Source organism: Balaenoptera acutorostrata, chromosome 15, assembly GCF_949987535.1.
Source record: "Balaenoptera acutorostrata chromosome 15, mBalAcu1.1, whole genome shotgun sequence".
NCBI classification, from domain to species: Eukaryota; Metazoa; Chordata; class Mammalia; order Artiodactyla; family Balaenopteridae; genus Balaenoptera; species Balaenoptera acutorostrata.
Genome location: NC_080078.1, coordinates 3,773,718 through 3,793,850, shown reverse-complemented (window position 1 = coordinate 3,793,850; position 20,133 = coordinate 3,773,718). Strand labels below are relative to the sequence as shown.

Sequence of the window (20,133 nt, the reverse complement as noted above, 5' to 3'; positions counted from 1 at the left end):
GGGCCACCAGAAGCTGGAAGAGACAGGCCCCTCCCCTAGAGCCTTTGAGGGAGCGTGGCCCTGTTGACACCCTGACTTTGGACTGCCGGCCTCCAGAACCGCTAGAGAATAAACGTCTGTGGTTTAAGCCGCCCAGTCTGTGGTGCTTGGTTAAGGCCACGCTGTGATGCCACCCCAGCTGGCAAGCGGCCCAGCTGGGATTTGAACCCGGGTTCGCCGCATCGGAATAGACACGAGTCCTGCGCTGCTAAGAAAGGAGATGCCTGCCTCCTTGGTACTTCGTGCAAAGTTCTCCTCATTCTCCAAATAGCCCAGGGCCCCCACTGGGCACGGTCCCTCAGGGCACAGGCCCGGGCGCCCAGGGTTGGGGGCTGCCTAGGGCCCATCTGGGCCTGTCTTTACTGGCAGGGGCCCAGCCTGGACAGAGGGGCGGGGAGGCTTGGGACATGTTTGGTTTTTCTTTGCAATTCAGACGAAGGTCTGGATTCCCCCTGGCTGCACCTGTGATGCTGTCTGCCACAGGCCACGTGATGGGGCCAGTGGGCTGTTAGGTGGTCCTTCAGTGAATGATGGAGAGGACATGTTTTTCGATCCCGCCTGTGGCCTGACTGAATGGGAACTTCTGGGAGCTTGGGGTGCTGTCGCCGGCCTGGACCCAGACAGCAGCCACGGCAGGGAAGCCCCCAGGCCCCGGCGTGCTTGTGCTCAAGCCACCAGCCTTCCTAGCCCGACGAGGTTCCCCCCGTGCTGTCTTTTGCAGACTCAGAGCACAGATCAGCGGCCCTGCTCTGCCCGGCTCTAGGACAGCCCTCTCCAAGCGGGACCAAGCAGGGAAATGCATCCCTGCCCTTTCTCGTTCTTTTTTTTAAAAATTTATTTATTTTATTTATTTATTATTTTTGGCTGCATTGGGTCTTCATTGCTGCACGCGGGCTGTCTCCAGTTGCGGCGAGCGGGGGCTACTCTTCATTGTGGTGCGTGGGCTTCTCATTGCGGTGGCTTCTCTTGTTGCGGAGCACGGGCTCTAGGTGCGCGGGCTTCAGTAGTTGCAGCACACAGGCTCAGTAGTTGTGGCTCGCAGGCTCTAGAGCGCAGGCTCAGTAGTTGTGGCGCACGGGCTTAGTTGCTCCGCGGCATGTGGGATCTTCCCGGACCAGGGAATCGAACCCGTGTGCCCTGCACTGGCAGGCGGGTTCTTAACCACTGCGCCACCAGGGAAGTCCCTTTTTCTCTCTTTTTAAGAAGAGCTTTATTGAGATGGAATTCACACACCATGCAATTTGGTGGGTTTTTTTTGGCGTATTCACAGATATCAGCAACCCTCGCCAGTTGATTTTAGAGCTTTTTTATCATTGCAAAAAGAACCTCCCTCCCTTTAGCTGTCAAGCCCATCTCCCTGCTCCTAGGCAACCACGGGTGTACCTTCTGTCTCTGTGGATCTGCCCCTTCTGGACTTTTCCTATAAATGGGATCACACCGCACATGGCCTCTGTGTCTGGCTTCTCTCACTTTGTAGCGTTTTCAGGGTTCATCCACGCTGTCAGTACTGCCTGCCTTTTGACGGCTGAATGATACTCCTGGCTGCGGATGGACTGCATCTTGTTGTCCGATCATCACTGACCCGCCCGCCGGGCCACTCACCGTCCTCCTCCCTCCCCCTCCATCCTCCCACGGCGCCAGAGGCTGGCCTGAAATTTATCCTTGCGAGGCTCAGGCCACACCTGACTTTTCTGGCTCCATTTTGACATTTACGTATCTGAGCCTAGCAAGGCTCTGCTTTCCTGCAGGGAACATTATTATGGGAGAAACAGAAAGTGGAAACAGAAAGGGGAGGAACTGAGCGTCTGTGGGGAGCTGCCTGGCAGGGCCGTGGACCAGCCACGGTGACCTCGAGTTTGGTCTTTAGAGTCCTACTGAGCATTGGCTGGTCTCCACTAGGATGAAAATGTAATCGAATCACCATTTATTCAACTATTACCTCCCTATATGGGTGTCCCCAGGCTCAGAAAAGTCAAGGGGAGCTAAATATGGAAATAATGCGAAGAAACACAAATCAGGTGTGGTCCCTGATGATTTGCTATTAAACAGAGTGAGACCACAGGGCATGGAGGGGGCACCCATGGGGGTCGTGTCCTCTATTTTCTCAATAAGGAAGGTTCAGCCCAAACAGAAGATGCAGAAAATTCCCAGGGTTCCCGGGCAGTGACTGCATTCAAAATAAAACAAACAACCCTGGTCAGAAAAGAGGAGAGAGGGCACTGGATAGGGCCGGGCTTTGAAAGGCAATGAGGAAAGCACTTTCAGAGTTTGTCTGAGCAAATGGATGTGAGAATTTATAGGCAAACTGAGTTCATTTGGTTCTATATGGCAGATAATAGGACTTTCCTGAAAAGCCCAAGAGAAAAATGTACTTAGGTGTCATTTTCCAAATTTATCCTCTGAGGTAGCATGGCTGTGTCTGCAAAACCTGACAAAACCCTTTTAATTCCTTTCATCCACTCTCGGAACCTACCGAATGTTTACGGACCGTAAAGGAAATAGCCTGTTCTCGAGGAAACTGCAGGCTGCAAGGGAAGCAGCAGCGCGCAGGGCGGGAGGCCTGAAGCGGGACTGGAGGAAAAAGACAGCAAACATGTCCCCACAACCGGCCATTAGCCCTGAGGCTGCTAAGGGGACCCGCCTGACTTTGGGGACATTGACCAGGTGATGGAGGAGGTGGCCTGCCGGCTTCCACGTCCAACTGCCCATGGCCACACGGCCACTGAGAGCCCAGACCAGAGTCCCAGTGGCTGGGACACCACACATGCAAACGCACACGTGTGCAGACGGACACGCACGGCTACCCACCACGTGTCCCAAATTCTCCTACGTTCAGTCCTAACCCCAAGCAGGTGGGGCTCTGGGAGGTGATTAGGTCACGTGGGCAGAGCCCTCATGACGGGATTAGTGCCCCTAAGGAAAGAGACCCCAGGGAGCTCCCCACCCCCTCCGCTGCGTGAGGACACAGTGAGAACCAGGACGAGGGTCCTCGCCAGACACGGAGCCCCCGGCGCCTTCCAGCCTCCAGAACTGTGAGTAGTAAACGTCTGTTTATGAGCTGCCCGGTGTCTGGTATTTTTTTAACAGCAGCCTGAATGGACTGACCCATAGACATGCACACATGCACGCACACGTGACTCACACACACATACACACAGGTGCACAAACACATCCCTCACACACTTTAATCACATACATCACAGACACGTTACACATGTGTGCGCACACACCATGCACACGTGAACCACACACAACGCGCACGTGCACGATCGTGCACACACCCAGCATCACTCGCACGAGTCCCACCCACATGCATGCACACTTGTGGTTTCAGACTCCCCACCCCTGCTCTGTGGCCCCAAACCTCTGAACGCCCTGTGCGCCCACCACAGAGAAGGCACTGTTTCCAGGCCTTGGTGTCCAACCCACATGTCCTTTGTCAGAGAGCACATTCCAGTTTGGGCGGGGCTGGAAAAATAAGACCCCCACTACTAATGCAGGGAGAACATGGGGTTGCTGCAGAGCTGCACGGTAATTTAGAGAAATCAACTTATAAAGTGACCTCTCCGTTGGAAGGAAACACACTACAACGTTAGCCCTGAGTTACCTGGGGGGATTGGAGGTGACCTGGATCCTCTTGATGGCATCCCTATTTTTTCGGAATGTTCCACGTTGAGCCTCTACGTTTATAGTCAGAAAATGGTTACTGAAGTTTATGTTTGAACCAGGGATCAGCTGAAATGTGCTTGTCTTCAACCAAGACGACCCCTCGTGTTCCTTGTGAATCTGTCCCTACGTGGCCCCCCTGCCCCAAGTGTTCAGTTGGGAACCTGCTTCAAATCAGGAGGCGGCTGGAGAGGCACATTGCTCCGGGACGCCAAGACCAGCACGAGCCGATCACGGTGGTCCGGAGGCAAACTGCCCCAGTGGAGGTGGACAGACCGGGAGTCAGAGCCCTTAGAAGCCCTCACGGCGGCTTCCCTGGTGGCGCAGTGTTAAGAATCCGCCTGCCAATGCAGGGGACATGGGTTCGAGTCCTGGTCCGGGAAGATCCCACATGCCATGGAGCAACTAAGCCCATGCGCCACAACTACTGAGCCTGAGCTTAGAGCCCGTGAGCCACAGTTACTGAACCCGCGTGCCACAACTACTGAAGCCTGCGCACCTAGAGCCCACGCCCTGCAACAAGAGAAGCCACTGCAATGAGAAGCCCGCACTCAACAACGAAGAGTAGTCCCCACTCGCGGCTACTAGAGAAAGCCCGCGCGCAGCAACGAAGACCCAACACAGCCAAATGCTAAATAAATAAATAAACAAATAAACAAACAAACAAACAAATTTTAAAAATAAATTAAAAAAAAAAGAAAAAAGAAACTCTCACAGCCTCAGATCTCGTCTAGTCCAGCTGGACCCAAGCCTCATGTCACGGACTGAACCGTGTCCCCTTCCTGCAAACTTGCACGTCGAAGCCCTAACCCCCACATGATAGTATTTGGACATGGGGCCCTCGGGGTCGATCAGGTTCAGATCAGGTCAGGAGGGGGGGGCCCTGGTCTGATGTGATTAGTGCCCTTATTAGAGGAAGAAGACACCAGAGATCTCTCTCTTTGCCACGTGAGAATGTAATGAAGAGGCTGGCCTGCAAGCCAGAGTCCTCCCCAGCAACTGAGTCGGTGGGCACCTTGATCTTGGACTCCCAGCCTCCAGAGTCGTGAGAATAAATGTCTGTTGTTTAAGCCACCCCCGTCTGTGGTACCCTGTTGTGACAGCCTGAGCTAAGACAGCCCATAGAGTGAGTCATCCCCACCAGGGGTCACCCAGCCCTGCTTGACCCCACCAGAAATGGGGCCTCTCTGTCTCCCCAACACTGGCTGTTACTTATTAACATCGAGGTGAAATTCATGTAACACAAAATGAACAATGTTAAAGTGAACAATGTAGTACTTTCACAATGTTGTGGAACTGCTATCTCTTTCTAGTTCCAAAATGCTTTCATCTTTCCGGAAGGAAATCCATCCCCATCAGCAGTTGTTCCCCACCCTCACCCCACCCCCTCAGGCCCTGGCAACCTGCTGCCTGTCTCTGGGGGTTTCCTAAAAATGGAATCACACGATATGCAGTCTTTGTGTCTGGCTTCTCTCTCTAGCATCGTGTTTTTGAGGTCTTTTTTTTTTTTTTAATTTATTTATTTATTTTTAGCTGTGTTGGGTCTTTGTTTCTGTGCGAGGGCTTTCTCTAGTTGCGGCGAGCGAGGGCCACTCCTCATCGCGGTGCGCCGGCCTCTCACTATCGCGGCCTCTCTTGTTGCGGAGCACAGGCTCCAGACGCGCAGGCTCAGTAATTGTGGCTCACGGGCCCAGCTGCTCCGCGGCATGTGGGATCTTCCCAGACCAGGGCTCGAACCCGTGTCCCCCGCATTGGCAGGCAGATTCTCAACCACTGCGCCACCAGGGAAGCCCTTGAGGTCTTTTTTTATGGCTGAATAATATTCTATCGTGTGGATGTACCATCTTTTGCTTACCCATCCATCCGCCTGCGGACATGTGGGTTGTTTCACTTTTGGAACATTGTGAATAACGCTCCCGAAACCGTTCGTGTACGACCACCTGAGTACCGGTTTCCAGTGCTCCGGGTACACACGCATGAGTGGGGTCGCTGGGTTGTGTGATCCTGCGTTGTGCGTGTTGAGGAACCGCCAGGCTTTCCATGGCGAGGGTCCTGCCTGGCGCTGCCCCCAGCCCTGCATGAGGGGTCCCGTGTCTCTGCATCCTGGCCAGCAATGTCACCGTCACTGGTTTTGATGACCGCCCTATCCCAACACGTATGAAGTGGTTGTTTTTAAACGGGTCAAATTATCAGGATTCCAGGACTGATGAGAAAAACGATGGCTTACTGAACCTCTTCCCGCCAGTGGGGTGACAGGGGACCCTCTTGGGACAGCCCTTTGGGTCTCTGACGGGAGGGTGCAGACGCCTCTCGGCTGCGTCTACCTTCCCCGCCAAGTTCCGGTTCCCTCATCACCTTCGGGGCTTGCGTTCCGTGTGAGGACGGCCCGTCTACACACAGGTATGACCAGCCCGGCAGCGCAGGCCAGCGCCTACCCCTCAGCTCAGCCCCTCACTCGGCGGCCGGCAGGGCTGAGTCACGCGCTGTCCCGCTGGGTTTCTCCTGGGTCTTGGCCAGCAGGCCTGCGACCACACTTGGGGATGCTGGCCCAGGACCCAGTCGGTCACAGGCTTCCTAGGGACCCCAGCTCGCGCTCTCTGCTGTCACCAGGCCCAGGAAATCACGTCCCAGGAGTATCACTCTGCTCCAGCCTCCACCCAGCCCCAGGCTCCTGGCCTCCCCGCCCCAGGCCGACTCAAGGACAGACTCAGGACAGAGGCGACCACGGAGCAGGGCCGCAGAGCCACTTTCCTGGCCCCGGGGGGCACTGAGGCCCCTCCCCACCAGCAATGACATCTCCCTTCCACTCCCCCGGCCCCAGGGATCCTTCTCCTGCCATGGGCTGTGGGCCGTGGTGACCAGTTGGAAGGCTGACGGGCCTCTTCCCTCCCCGTCCCCACATCAATCCTGCCAGTGGGACAGGAGGGTGGAGAAGGGAGGCCCCACACAGGCCTCTGAGTGCCCATTGCTGCCTCTCAGGGGCTAACTGGGGAGAGTGGAGGGGTCTTCCAGGGAGAACCAGCCCCCCGAGGCAGCCACCTGCTGCCTTTGGGGAGGGTGGGATTGGGTTCTGCCCTGGGGGGTGGGGTGAAGGGAAGCAGGGCTGGCAGGGAAGGAGAAGTGGTGCCCAGAGGAGGCCTGGCCTTACAGACCGGATCAGCAACCCCACCTGGCACTTATGGCTGTGTGTCCTCACACAGGTTGCTCAACCTCTCTGAGTCTGTTCCCACAACAGGGACAGCAATGCCTCCCGCTCGTGACAGCTGAACGAGGAAACATACCTAGTGCCAGCAAGTGCGTTGCACATAGTAGGTGCTCAGTAAGTGGAGGCTGGTGTCGTCGGGGTGTCACCGGTTGGTCCCTTCAGTCCATGCTCAGTCCAAGGTCTTGCTGGGGTGGTCGGGGCAGTGGCCCTGCGAAGGGCAGGGTGGGTCCTGGGTCTCGCAGCCGGGCTGGGCTGCAGGGGCCTCTGCGTTCAGGGTGGGGCAGCCCACGTCCCCTGCCCAGGCTGTGTCTGGGGAGCTCCTGACGGTGGCCCTGCAGCGGTGCCCGCCCGCCAGCTGGGTTGACTCAGCTTCAAGGCACACGCAACCCCCTGGCCCCGGGACGGCTCTCCGCGTTCCCATCCTCTCTGTGCTCCTGGGGCAGATGGGGCTGGTCATCAGACCAGCCCTGAAGCAGGTGGACGGAGACGCCCACACCCAAATTCCTCACAATGAGGCCGAATTCTCATGGGCCTCTGGGATAGAAATTACCCAATTATCATGTCACGGCGTCATCATCTCCCCCAGGAGCCTGGTGGCTTTTACAGATTTAGGAACATTTCCTCCACCCCCGCCAAGCCCTCCCTCTATGTGTGGGACCCCAGAACCTGGGAACTCATCCCGCCTGCTGGAGATGGGAGGGAGGGGGCTGATCACACACTCGGATCATGGGCAAAAGGAGCAGGAACTAACCTACGCTAACCAGAACTGAGCTGTGTAAGAGAAAATGAACCAGAAAAGACTCCCCACACCCCTCAAGCAACGGGACTTGGAACAAAGCAAAGTTTCTCCGCTCAACGGGTGAGGCTCTGGCTTCACCGCCTTCCCAGCCCACCTGCTGTGCCCGCTTTGCTGGCACTGCGACAGGTTGCACCTCAGGAGCTGGCAGGATGGACTGGAGTTTCCCAGGATGCATCTGCTCACGGAACCCAAGATGTAAATGACCACCGAGCCGGCGAGGAGCCAGGATGCAGGGCTGGCGTCAGGCTCCGTGTGGCCAAGCTGTCTCCTGGGGCCTCTCATCAGCAGCCAGAGGCAGCACAGGGCTGGCTGCGAGGGGGAGCCTGGACCTCGGCCACGCTGAGGCCTCACCCTGGGAGAGGGTGCAGCTGGCTGCGGGTCCCCGGGGGGTGGGTGAGCTGGGCTGGGGGCGGACAGCAGAGGCTCTGCATCCTGTAAGGGGCTCAGGGAAGCCCGAGTGGGTGGGGAGTGGGGAGGGTGCCTCAACTAAGGCTCTGGCCTCCTTCTCCAGACACTGCACCCCACTTTCCCAGGGTGCCCGGCCCCCCAGAACAGCAGCAGGGGAGCAGCAGCGGAGCCCCAGAGGGAGGCCCCCTGCTGGGGGCACTTCACACAGCATTTCCTGGGGGGTTTGCACAGGGCAGGGGGCGCGCTGTCTGCCTCCAGTCTGAGGTCACAGCAGCCAGCCACGGTGACAATTGGAGGTGTCCTCCTTCATCTGAGGGGCTGGGACCCACGCACCACATTGCATTTTTAAGTGGCAACAGATCAGGTCCTCTCTCGGGAAGGGCAGGAGTGGAGACAGATCACGGTGACGTGAAGGCCACCACAAGCTTCCACGTGGCCCCTGCCAGCTGCAGGGACAAGGGCGGGGGTGGGGTAACAGCCAGTGGAATGAAGTGACCCTCTCTCAGCCCCGTGGGGGAGGGGAGGGCCGCCTTCAGGAGTACGGTGATGCCCAGGCGGCAAGGAGAACAAAGCCGGGTTTCCTCCTGCACGTTGGAAAGCCGGGCACCTCCCGTAGCTCCCACTGTGAGTTCTCCCAAACAGGCACCCCGCCCAGTGCGTCACCCCAGGCAGCCCCACAGACGGGCCACCCCGTGTCCCGCAGCCTGGGGGCCGAGAGGAGGAGGAAGGTGGCGAGGCGGCCTCCCCCTGTGCTTCTCGTGTTGGGATCTGCACCGCGGAGGACGTAAGGGCGAGCGGCTGGGAGATTGCATCAGGCCCAGCCTCACCGAGGGGTTGGGGGTCCACGGGGTGCCGGGCGCGGTGGCTTCTGTTGCAGCCGCTGCCCAGAGGATTCCAAGGAAGAGCCCTTAACTGTAGCCTAACTGTGAACCAGGAGATTTTCATAGTTTCAAATATATTCGCACTTTTTATTTGGAAAAGAGCACAGCAACCGCAGAACTAGAGAACTCTGCACGCTGCCCTCGCAGGTGAACGGAGCGGGCCGAGGGGGGAACTGCGAGGCTGCGGGACCCCTAAACACACGGGGGCGCAGCCGAGCCCCAAACCCACAGGGTAAGGACACGCGTTTCTCCTCCTGTGACGAGGCCCGGGCCCGGTGGAAGGGAAGGGAGGCAGAAGCAGGTTCCCTTGGAAAGCACGGGTGGCGGGGACCTGCCCACGGCAGCATCGCTCCTTCTGCTTCCCGCACTGGCTGTTCCCCCCGACGGGTCACAGCCTCCAGATCCCCACGCCCTCGCGGGCCCAGCTGGTGACAACGCCCACCTGTCCTGGCACCGCCTCCCGGGAGGCCACGCGACGAGCAAGAACGAGCTGGGAGAGACGGTGACCAGCATCACGGGGGCTGCACGTCGGCGGAAGCGCGGCTGCTTGAAAGCCGCCCTGTTGTTATTCCCGTTACTGCGGGAACCGCGGTGATGACGCGGGCAGGGGACCTGCCAAGGGCTTCTGGCTTAAAACTCACTTGATTTTACTGAAGGGCTTATTCTAGAGCTCTGTCTCTGAAAAGCTGGTTTGAACAGAGCATCCCAAGGGCACCATCTCAAAAGACGGTGGTTGGAGTTCGTAACACCCTCCGCTTAGGACGCATTCGCCTTGTTGTGCCAGGTGCTCTATTCCCTGCAGGCCCAGCTCCCAGCCGTGTGCAGATGGCAGTGGGACCCCCACCGGCCCGTGCCCATGGGGATGAGGCGCTACCTCCATCGGGGAAGGTGCACAGTGGGGGCAACGGGACCTCCTCCAGGGAGAAGGGCGCCCTCCTCCCCCCTCCCCCCGTCACCCGCCTTCACGCTCCCTTGAGGAAAACACCTGGCTGGTCTAAAGGAACTCGGGTACCTCTTTGTGTTAAGCCTCTAAAAAAAATAATTTAGTACAGTAGGAGGAAAATCACAAATGCTCTCCCTTCGACAGGAACCAAAATCAGCACATCAGGAAATCAGGAAAGACTCACGGGGTCTCGTAAGAAGTAAAGGCTGCCCCCCGTGTCTCCTCCAAGAGGATGGCGGCCACGAGGGCAGCCTCGAAGGTCTCAGGCACGGACGCAACTCCAGCAGCTACGAGCAGCTGGCCTGTCAATCTCCCCGGCTGGTGTCACTGATGCCTTATGCAGTAACGGACACGACACACAGACGTTTCTTGGTTTTGATATAAAAGGAATGGATTCTCCAACCCGGAGGGAGATTTGTGACAGAGCAATTCCGTGACATAAGGATCTGCTCCAGGGACTTCCCTGGTGGTCCAGTGGTCAGGACTCGGTGCTTCCACTGACAGGGCCTGGGTTCAATCCCTGGTCGGGGAACTAAGATCCTGCAAGCCACACGGCACAACCACACAAAAAAAGGATGTGCTCCTAAAGGAAGCCACCAAACCAGCCCTTTTAATCGTAACACAGACGTGAGCAGAGCGGGTTCATCTTGTTTCCGCCCCATCACTCACAGGCTGATGATTTCCACCAACAAAGTCACGCTGCCTCAGGGACACCAGGAGCACATACCTGCTTAATCCCACCATCCTGTGAGACTCGGGTTGGTTTTTTTTTTTTTATCATCTTTCAGACAAGGCCAAGAATTCCAGTAGAAAGCAGCCTATAACCTATTTCACAGAGGACAAAAATCAATTCTGGATGAATAACTTTATAAGATTTCAGTTGGGCTGCAGGATTCTGCTATTTTGCTATAATATTCTAGGTAGAGTGACAGTGCATTTAAATATGGTACAAATGAACCGTATGGCCTGTGAGTACGCAATGAATTGATGAAAAAAAACAACACAGGTTTTTTTTTTTTGAAAGCCAAGAATGACAGTCAAGTCATTCCTGCCTTTTTTAAAAAAAATATTTATTTATTTATTTATTTGGTTGCACTGGGTCTTAGTTGCGGCATGCGAACTCTTAGCTGTGGCATGCATGTGGGATCTAAAGTTCCCTGAGCAGGGATTGAACCTGGTCCCCCCGCATTGGGAGCGCGGGGTCTTAACCACTGCGCCACCAGGGGAGTCCTAGGTTTTAATTTCTTAATGCAGTTATAAAATGCTACCAGCATTAATGGGCTTTCTGGTCCAAGTGGTATGGAATGTTATCAGTAAGCACAACTGTGGCTTAGACACGTACAATCGCACACATATAAACACACACACCCCCCTCCCCCATACATACTGGCAGTGCATACGACAGGCTCACTGATAAAGGAAATGTAAGAAGGAATAATTAAATTACATCTCAGGAAAGAAGGAAAATACAGGGCTGAGGAATCAAAACAGTCTCTTTAAACTCTGAGCTTCAAAAAGATTTAATTCTCCCAAATTAAAGACTTTTCTGGTTAGATACCTTAGGGAAGGCTAAGGGCTGGTCACGTCTCAAAATCCAATTTTTTTTTGTGCTTCACAAAATCCACAGAATAAAAAGGTACAACACGGGCGAAGGATTTTGACCTGTTAAGAACTAAAATATACAGCAGTGAAATCTGTCTGCTTGGCTATGAGCGATCATTACATATTTTCAGTAAGAAATAAGTTACTCACGAAGAGAATCCTGTGTAAAGCGTCCCCCCAAACCCAATGCCAATGGCTTGCGTGCACTTTGTTTTCACATTTCTGACACCCAAACCCAAGCCCAAGTTTTCAGCCCACCCACCTTGAGTTTAAGAATGATTAAGTACACTTGTAAAATAACGTATTTGGATTTTCAGCTGTGTCACCTACGGTTTCACATGTACGTTTAAAACCAGAGATCCCGTCATTCCCTGCATGCAGAAGAGGATCTACGGAGATTGTTTTTTGGGGGGGGGGGACAAACACCACCCCTAAGCATGGCTCGCGGGCAGCCCTGCGCCAGCGCGTCACTGGAACAGCAGCTGCCGGCAGGCGACAGGCCGGGAAGATGACCCCACTGCTGGCCGTCCTGTGTTCCTTTGCTAAGCAGGGACCTGGGCACTTCGTCTCTTCAGCACGTGGTCACTGTTGGCCGTGGGGGAGACGAGATTCTCTCTCTTCTCTCCTCCCCAGACGAACCCGTGAGCAGGCAGGGCTCGGTCGCCCACTCCTGGGCTGGGAGCCCTGACAGAGGGCAGGGCTGGAGGCTCCAGGCGACACCAGGAAGGCAGGCGTTCACGTCCCGTCTGGGCCGGAAGGGGGTTCGTGCTGGGACGAGCGCGCAGGCCCCAGGGTCTGGTGGCGAACTGTAGCCACAGGGGTGGTACCAGCGTCCGAGCCTCAGCAAGTCTCCAGGCCGCTGCCCACGCCCCCCACTGCTCTGGGCGTCCAGGGGACGAAAGGGAACCGCACAGAGCCCGGTGTGTGAAAGTGGTTTATACCGATTCCCACCAGCTTTGTGCTCAGGAGCCAGAGCTGAAGGAAAACGACGCGTTCAGTTCCGTAAGACGGGTTTCTGTTTCAGTGCTGGCTGGGTGCCCACGTCGAGTTACACTTCACGAGAGCTGTGAGGCAGGGACGGCTCCCGCTGTCCAGCCCAGAGCCCGAGGCTCCAGGCGCCACCGCCAGCAGTGGTAGAATCGGGGGCTGGATTCAGTCCTTAACTCCAGGTTCAAGCTGACGCTCGGCCCCATCACTTAGAAAGTACAAAAGATCTGGTCCCGATCCACGCAAGTCCATTAAGTTTCCCGGCAGTGACAAGTAACCTTAAGTTTGGAGAACTATGACATAAAAAATTAACACTGGTGTGTAGTTTGGGGGTTCAGCCAACCAGGACACGTGCTCTGCTGGGTCTGGCTGAGTCCCCTCTCGCCCTGGCAGAGTCCTGCCGTTGACCACTGAGCAGCCTCTGCCCCTCCTGTCCGAGCCTCCTGCAGGGGCCTCAGGCTGGTGACGTTGGGACTCAGGCCCACGTGGAGCAGAGGGAGGACGCTCGGGCAATGGAACAGGCGAAGGGAAGTGCAGGGGCGCTCACGCCTCCAGAGGCTGCTCAGCAAACACCCACCCGTCCTTTCAGTTCTCCTCAACCAAGAGTCCTCGGACCCCCTCTCGGCGGCGCGCAGGTTACAGTGACCCGGGCGAGCAAAGGGCTCTCACGTCCGAGAAGACAGCGCCTGGGCCGGCCGGGCCCCACGGCAGGGGGAAACTGACGCTGACCCCGTCTGCTGGGATGACTGACCCCAGAGAACGACGAAACCACGTGCCTTTCACAAGAGAAACTCGGCGAAGCAGATCTGACTCCCCCAATCACCCCAAGCGTGGAGTCGACCAGCGGGGCCGGGACCAGTCGACAGGGAGGCGGCTCTCTTCCTGGGCGTCACAGAGGCCACAGACGCTCCTGACGCTACGGAGACGGACCCCGAGCCCGCTTCCAGAGACACGGAGAGAGGGAGCTCCACGCACGGCCGGGTGAACGGGGCTGCCGAGCGCCTCTGTCCTCGCTCAGGGCTCAGCAGGGGCCCGGGTACCAGACCCATCGCAGGGGCTCCTGTTTAGTCAGGGATCCAGGACAGATGCACGGAGGCTTTGGGGGAAAGCTATGTTCCCACCTTCTCCTCTAACATAGCACTCCACATCGCTGCCACAACGAGCGTTTCTGCAGATTTCTGCTGCGGTCACATGCGCCCCGGGCACCCCTTGCACCGGGCAACCACTGGGCGAGCAGCCTGAGGCTCGGGGACTGACCTTGGAGCTGGGCACTGGAGGGGGGCAGTTTGACAACTGCTTCCCCGTCACGAGCCACTCGACCGCCACAACCCAGGTACACACACAACCCGCAACAGACACCGCAGACCCTTCCTCTGTTCAAAGAAAAGGGAAGGCAGATACTGTCGCTTTTCCGCTTCCATCCTTAACCGTCACCGTCCCCAAGAAGCCAGAACCAACTTTCATGCCGCCAACTCCTCTTAAAATCCCTCAAAACTTTAACTGCTACGTGTCTTGGTTTGGAATGCAGAGTTCGAGGTATTTGAGGTTGTTTAAATTCTATGAGAATGAGAAGGGAAGCCAGGCAAACACTGAGCTTGTGACCACCATCTCTCGTCACTTTTGCTGAACAATTTTGAAGATGAAAACAGACAGGCCCAGGTCACCCTGTAAGCGAGGTGTCCCCAGCCAGCTTCCTCTCTCCTCCTCCTGACACAGGTAAGAAGGCCCCCCCCACCGCCCCAGACAGTGGAGCTCGAGCTAAGAGCACAATTCAGGTGCCTATCACATTTGAATTCTGTGCTTTATGGGCAAAGCAGCAGCTACAAACGTTCCTTAAAAAAACAAACACAAAAACACACACACAGTTGTTCAACAGGAAGATCAGCGAAGACCAGATGATTTACCTACACGGCCTTCCCTCACCCTGCTGTTCCTCGGCCGTCTTTCAAGCTCATGTGCTATCAGAGAAAAAGGTTTTCAATGTCGGGGAAGAACCTCTCTCTTCTAACACCCACATGGAAAACAAGACCAGAAACAAAAATCCACCGCAGAAGAAACCCCAGAAAAATCCAATTTGGAAAGAATTTAATTAACAAAATAAAACGGGGAAAATGGTCCCGGAGGGGCTCTAGGGAGAGAGGACCCCCCCCTCCAGGTCGCCACCCGGCCCCGCCTGACCCGCTCCGCTCGCTGCTGCCTTCTCGGGGCCGCTCATTCTGTACAGACTGAAAACCCAAACGCCTGCAGGTTGTTAGGAAGTGGCTCTAGCTCTCCCAGGCTGGATGGGCACATTAATACATGCAAAGCAAGGCGGTTTCAAGGGCTTCACCAAACAGTTAATTTTGGCAAAATGAGAAAACCAACAAAAAGCTAAAATTCATAAGCAGGATTAAAAGCCGCTGAAGTGAAACCAATGTATTTCTCGACAGTATGGAATGAGACCACAGCTACAGTCTTTTTTTCGCCTCTTGAAGTCTCTGCCACTCTCTCCCCCAGCTCGGGTCAAAGCTCACAGCAGCACGGCGCGCAGCCCTCTGTCAGCCAGCGCGCAGCCCGGGGCCCGAAGAGCTCCCAGGCCGCGGTCAGTCCGTCCGGAGAATCATGGGGGGGTGCTCGCTGTCCTCCAGCCGCAGGGCGCTGGCCTCGTCCTCCAGGCCCGCGCCGCCCGCCGCGCCCAGCTCGTCCGTGTAGGCTGCGGAGAGAGCGGGCGCTTCAGCGGGCAGGAAGACCCCGAGGCCGCGCCCAAGGCGGAGCTCAGAGCCCACAAGGCTGGGGACTCTCGCCTCTCCCCCGACCAGCAAGCTCTCTGCAGCCTCAGGCACCTCAAGAGGAAGTCGCTGACCTTCCAAGACCCACGAAGGTCAGAAGGGAGCCGGCACAGTAACAGGGCCCCGGTGGGCAGGCTGCAGACCACCCCTGGTGAGCGGGGGCGCGCTGAGGACAGGGCCACTCAGCCTCCCGGAGCTGTAAGAGGCCTTCCTCTCCAAGAGCAGAGCAGTGAGCAAGGGCACCGCCAGACGGGGGAGGTCCCGGCGAGCCCGGGCGGGGACAGCTCACAGGGTGCCCGCGGTCTTGCCCGAGGGCCTCCCCACTCCTCCTGCCCCCTCCCGGCAGGGCCAGCTTGCTGAATGATTCCACAGCCGGGACGGTGAAGACTGAGGGTTGAGGGCAGCTTTTCAGCTGAGGGGTGGCAAGCGGGGAACAATCCACATGCATCCAAAACCACGAGGACTGCTGCTTCTTCAAAGATGAAGAAAACGAACTCAGCCTCGAGAGGTCTTGAAAACCGCACTTTACAACAGCTGGCCTGTCTCAGTGCCCCTGCCCTGTCCCCGCGGCAAGAGGCAGGCGGGCAGCCCCGGTGAGAGTGACAGCAGGAAGCACGAGACCCACGGGCCTGGCGCGATCTGCCTTCCAGGCCCGTCCGCAACCCTTACCCAGTGCCGTTGGGGACGAAGGCACGTGAGGACCCTTGGCCACAGCCGTGCTGTACGTCTGCGTCACCAAGGGGCAGTCGTGGGACGTGGAGTCTAGGATCTCGTTGGTCGTCTCCATGCTGCCATCCAACCTGGAAGGGGAGAGAAACAATGACAGCAGGGACAGTCGGGCACAAGGACAACACAGCCCGTGGGCCAGCTGGGATGGACCTGCAGCCACAGGGCAAAGGCCCCTCACGGGAGGGACACACGTGCGCTCGTCACGCTGCGCTGACCGCGGAGTGATCCCCGCCAGTCTGTTCACGGGGATTTCTACACGTTGAGTCTGATGAAAAAGGTTGTACCCAGGAAGGCAATCTCATCACGTTTTTAAAGACTGAACATAAACAGAATACACTATGCAAAAAACAAAATCACCCCCATGTTCACCCTGACTGTAAGAGTATTACGGTATCGCTGTTTAAGAAAAAAAGCAAAAACAGAAAATCCAACTGCACTACCTTCCAATTGACTAATATTAATTCCTTCTTTTCAAAGAGAAAAGCTGCATCTCAGTGAGACAGCAGGCTCTCAGAGAACATGCCCTACGTTGTGGACAGCACCCTGGGGCCATCCCTTTCATGCGCAACACTGAGCTGCGTCCTCAGCGGATCTGGTTCCAAGGAAGAGGGCCCGCAGGCCCCTCCACAGGGAGAACAGTGCCCACTGGCCGCTCCTGTCTCTGCCCGGCTACTGAGCCGGAAACGGGCAGAGGCGTGGAGAGCGGGGTCCGTACCCACAAGGAATTCTGCCTGGCAGAGAGAAGCTCCCACACAGCGCAGGCGGCTGCACTGGGACACGTCCCTTTGCGTCCCCAGCTTCCCCCCAAGAGGCGCCCAGCAGCGGCCTGACCACTTGGAGGAGGTGTGGCCGGGGTGTAGCCGACTCACTTGTGCTGTTTCATCAAGGTGCACTCGCCTCCCTCCTGGGGGTCCAGATTGTACATGTATAAGTACCCGTCCGAGGCTCCCACCAGCAATCGGGGAATCTTCTGGATTCTGGTGAGAATAAAAAGCAACCGAATTCTAAGACTGAAACTTTCACAAAGTTCTTATTAAACTAGCAGCTTTTAGCCTGGCCAGGGAAGAACCCCCCTGCCCAAAACGAGCAGATTTAGTTTCATAAACTCGACATACTGTCCATGCGTAAGAGAATAAGGATCGCTTCTGCTGTGCTACCTGAGGCCGTAACACCAAGGCCAAGGGGAACTTGGTGTGAATAAACACTGAGGCCCACAGGAGAACAGGTGGAAACAAAATCAGTTTCGTGGTTTCTGTGATTACTAACAGTAGACATTTTCATAAACTTTTCAACGATGCTAAGTGGATAAAAAGGATGTAGAAGATCGTTTCTAAGATCCGTGGAATCGTGCAGCTGTGCCCTCACTGAACTTTCAGGACCGTCTTTCCTTGCATGGCTGTACTTGGCCTATCGCACTGAGGCTCAGGGAGGCCCTGTGCGGCCTGTGGCTGACTCGGCTGCACGGGGCCTTGAGCCTCGCCAGGCTGCTGGCGTTGGAGGACCCAAGGCTTAAACACTGGCACTCTCACGTGGTCTTGACCTAATGATGTTTTTCTAAACATTCTCAACAAAAACAGAGAGAGGAAGATGTGAGGATCAGACACCGCAGAGACAGCACCGGGGTCCACGAATGGCACAGGCCCACCTACGGTTCCCTCCGCTCCTGTGACTCTTGCCTAAACCCAAGGTCTAAGTTTGCAGGTTATCCCGGCGCCAGGCCGCCACAGTCCCCGGTGCCCCGCAACCTGGCTCCCAGCTGCATGCGCGGGGGATGGCGGTGGGCCCAGAGGCGGCGCCCACTCTACTCACGTGGCCAGCGCGCAGATGTTCTTGTGGCCACAGAAAGGCAGGCGGACTGTGGCAAAGGCCCTGCCCTGGTTGAACATTTCCGTCACTTGGGAGGGCAGGTAGCTGGTGGACGCCATGAGCACCTTCCCGAAGTAGCCGGTCCAGGTGGTGGGCTCCTCCTGAGGCCTGGAAGGAGGAAACGCTGTCACACACAAGGCTGGGTCCTTCACGGGGAACGACCACGTCCCACTCTCGCCGAGGCAAGGATCAGCCCCCAAACTCAAGAGAAATTTCCCAGACTTCAGGGAAGAGGGGGCACAGGAAGCGACGACCTCTCGGGACCCTGGGGACACTACAGAGCGTGCCCTCCGAGGGGCCCCTCGGCCCCTCCCCAGTGGCCCCCTTAGATGACGGCAAGCGATAACTCCCTGCTCCGCAGCCTATGTGAGGACGCGAGGGACCAGTCCAGCCCCCGCCCCGACCTTTCTGACGGGAAGTCTCCAAAACCTCAGCAGCACAAACCCCAACTGCTACTTCCCCGTAGCCCATCTTTGCTGTTACTCATCTTGTATGTACGCGTGTAAGTCACCCTAGACGTCCCTGAGGGTGAGACCCACTATCAACAAGCAATACTGACCCTAGTGGACGCTCATCCAGTGTAAGAGAGAAGGTAAGGACCACGCCCTGTGCCGTGCACGCCCACTGCAGCAATACATAACTTAAACCAACCGCTTCACCAATGGACGCGGCCTCTGTGCAGCAGCGGGGCCAGCACCCCTCTCAGAAGGGCTGCGGGAAAAGGCGCCGAGGGGACCGCCCTCGGAGCCTCACGGTCGCCGGCCCGCCCACCGCGCACCCCACACTCCACCTGCCCCGCTGCGGAGCCCGGACGTGCGCTGCTCACTCCAGAGCCAGCAGGACAGCGCGCACGTGCCCACCCGGTCGGCGCACAGACTGCTCTGCGCTGCCCTGAACAGATGCACCTCTGCGACTCACTTTTCTTTCACGGTCTCGAGCTTAAAGATGTGCACGGTCTCTGTGTTGCTGGAGGTGGACAGGAACACGCCGTCCGTGCTGAAGGCCAGCGAGCAGATGCTCACACACCTAGGGTGAGGGGGAGGCCCGAGTCACACTGCCTTCTGGGCACAGAGGGCAGCCAGCAGCGCCCCAGGGACTTCACCGAAGTCACAGCGAAGGAAGGGCCCCGTGACAGGCGCATGTGGGGCTACTGGTATCTTCCTTATTCCCTCCTAGTCACCCCCTCAAAACATGTGCTCAAGGAAGGAGAATGTCTCAAAGATGACACCAAGTACGAGTCACCCTTTAATAGATCCTTACGTGGTTAACTCTCTGAGATTTCACGTACCTAAGGGAATCAGGACTTCACTAAACCATTTTTAGCTGAATGAGGCTGGCTTTATAGCACTAAGCTTAGTAAAAGAACCCAATAGTTGAGACTATAGCAATTCTTAACACGGAAGAGGGTAAACTGGCAACATTGATAATGTTTAAAAGCAAACTTTCGATAAACTAAGACTCTACAGTTTACCTTTAAAATCACTGTTAAAATCCCAAAGCCACCAAACAAACCTACATTTCCTCGTAACCCTAGAAATACAAGATGTATTTAGCCCTGTCAATCGTTAAGGGGCTTTATTCAATTCAATACATATTTACGGGAGCTCACGATGCACCCAGCGTTGTGCTGAAGCTCAGGATATGTATGATTCTCGCCTCAGTGGAGCCTGGAGGGAGGTGTGAGCAGGAACTAAATTCACTGCACGCAGGGGACTAAGAAGTTAAGTGGAAGGTGCTACAGGAGCTCGGAGGGAAATGCTATTTCCGCAGGAGGGCGGGAAAGGCCTCCCCAGGGACACTCAACAGGCTCAGAGGTTAAGGAGTCGGCAGGTCACAGCCATGACCTCCATGGAGACAGAGGTTCCGCTCCTGAGGAGCTGGGAGCAACGGGGAAGGGAAACAAACCACAGCTGGAAAGGAAGGATGCTGGGAGGCCTCGAAATCCAAGGCCTTTCGGGGTCTGGAGCCAATCCCAGGGGCAAGAAGACGACCCTGAGAGGCTCCAAACAGGGCTGTGCTCCCATGATACTACCATCTTCAAAGAACGGCAGACGGGGCTCAGGTCTGAAGGATGGAGCCCAGGGAACAAGAGCAGAGCCCAAGGTGAGTGCGAGGCTGGATGGTGACGCCGGTGGGGCTGCACGGGGGAGAGGCCGGCCCTGCTGCCTGACCGGTGCGCCGGCCCCTGAGCCCCTCTGGCCGGGGCACCGGGTCAAAGGCCGGGATGTTCACTAGGACAA

The 20,133-nt window shown here is 56.7% G+C and overlaps 1 protein-coding gene across 2 annotated transcripts in view; it reads right to left on the bottom strand.

Annotated features, from left to right (window-relative positions):
• Positions 1 to 14,598: 14,598 nt before the first annotated feature.
• Positions 14,599 to 20,133, bottom strand: part of WIPI2 (WD repeat domain, phosphoinositide interacting 2) — a 30,824-nt gene continuing 25,289 nt past the window's right edge. For both annotated transcript variants that reach the window (XM_057529237.1, XM_057529238.1), the window contains 5 exons: positions 18,812 to 18,919; positions 17,837 to 18,001; positions 16,897 to 17,004; positions 15,968 to 16,098; positions 14,599 to 15,222 (listed from right to left, as the gene is read on the bottom strand). In XM_057529237.1, the coding sequence (XP_057385220.1) occupies positions 15,113 to 15,222; positions 15,968 to 16,098; positions 16,897 to 17,004; positions 17,837 to 18,001; positions 18,812 to 18,919 (622 nt within the window). In that variant the 3' untranslated portion in view covers positions 14,599 to 15,112. The remainder of the gene's footprint in view (positions 15,223 to 15,967; positions 16,099 to 16,896; positions 17,005 to 17,836; positions 18,002 to 18,811; positions 18,920 to 20,133) is intronic.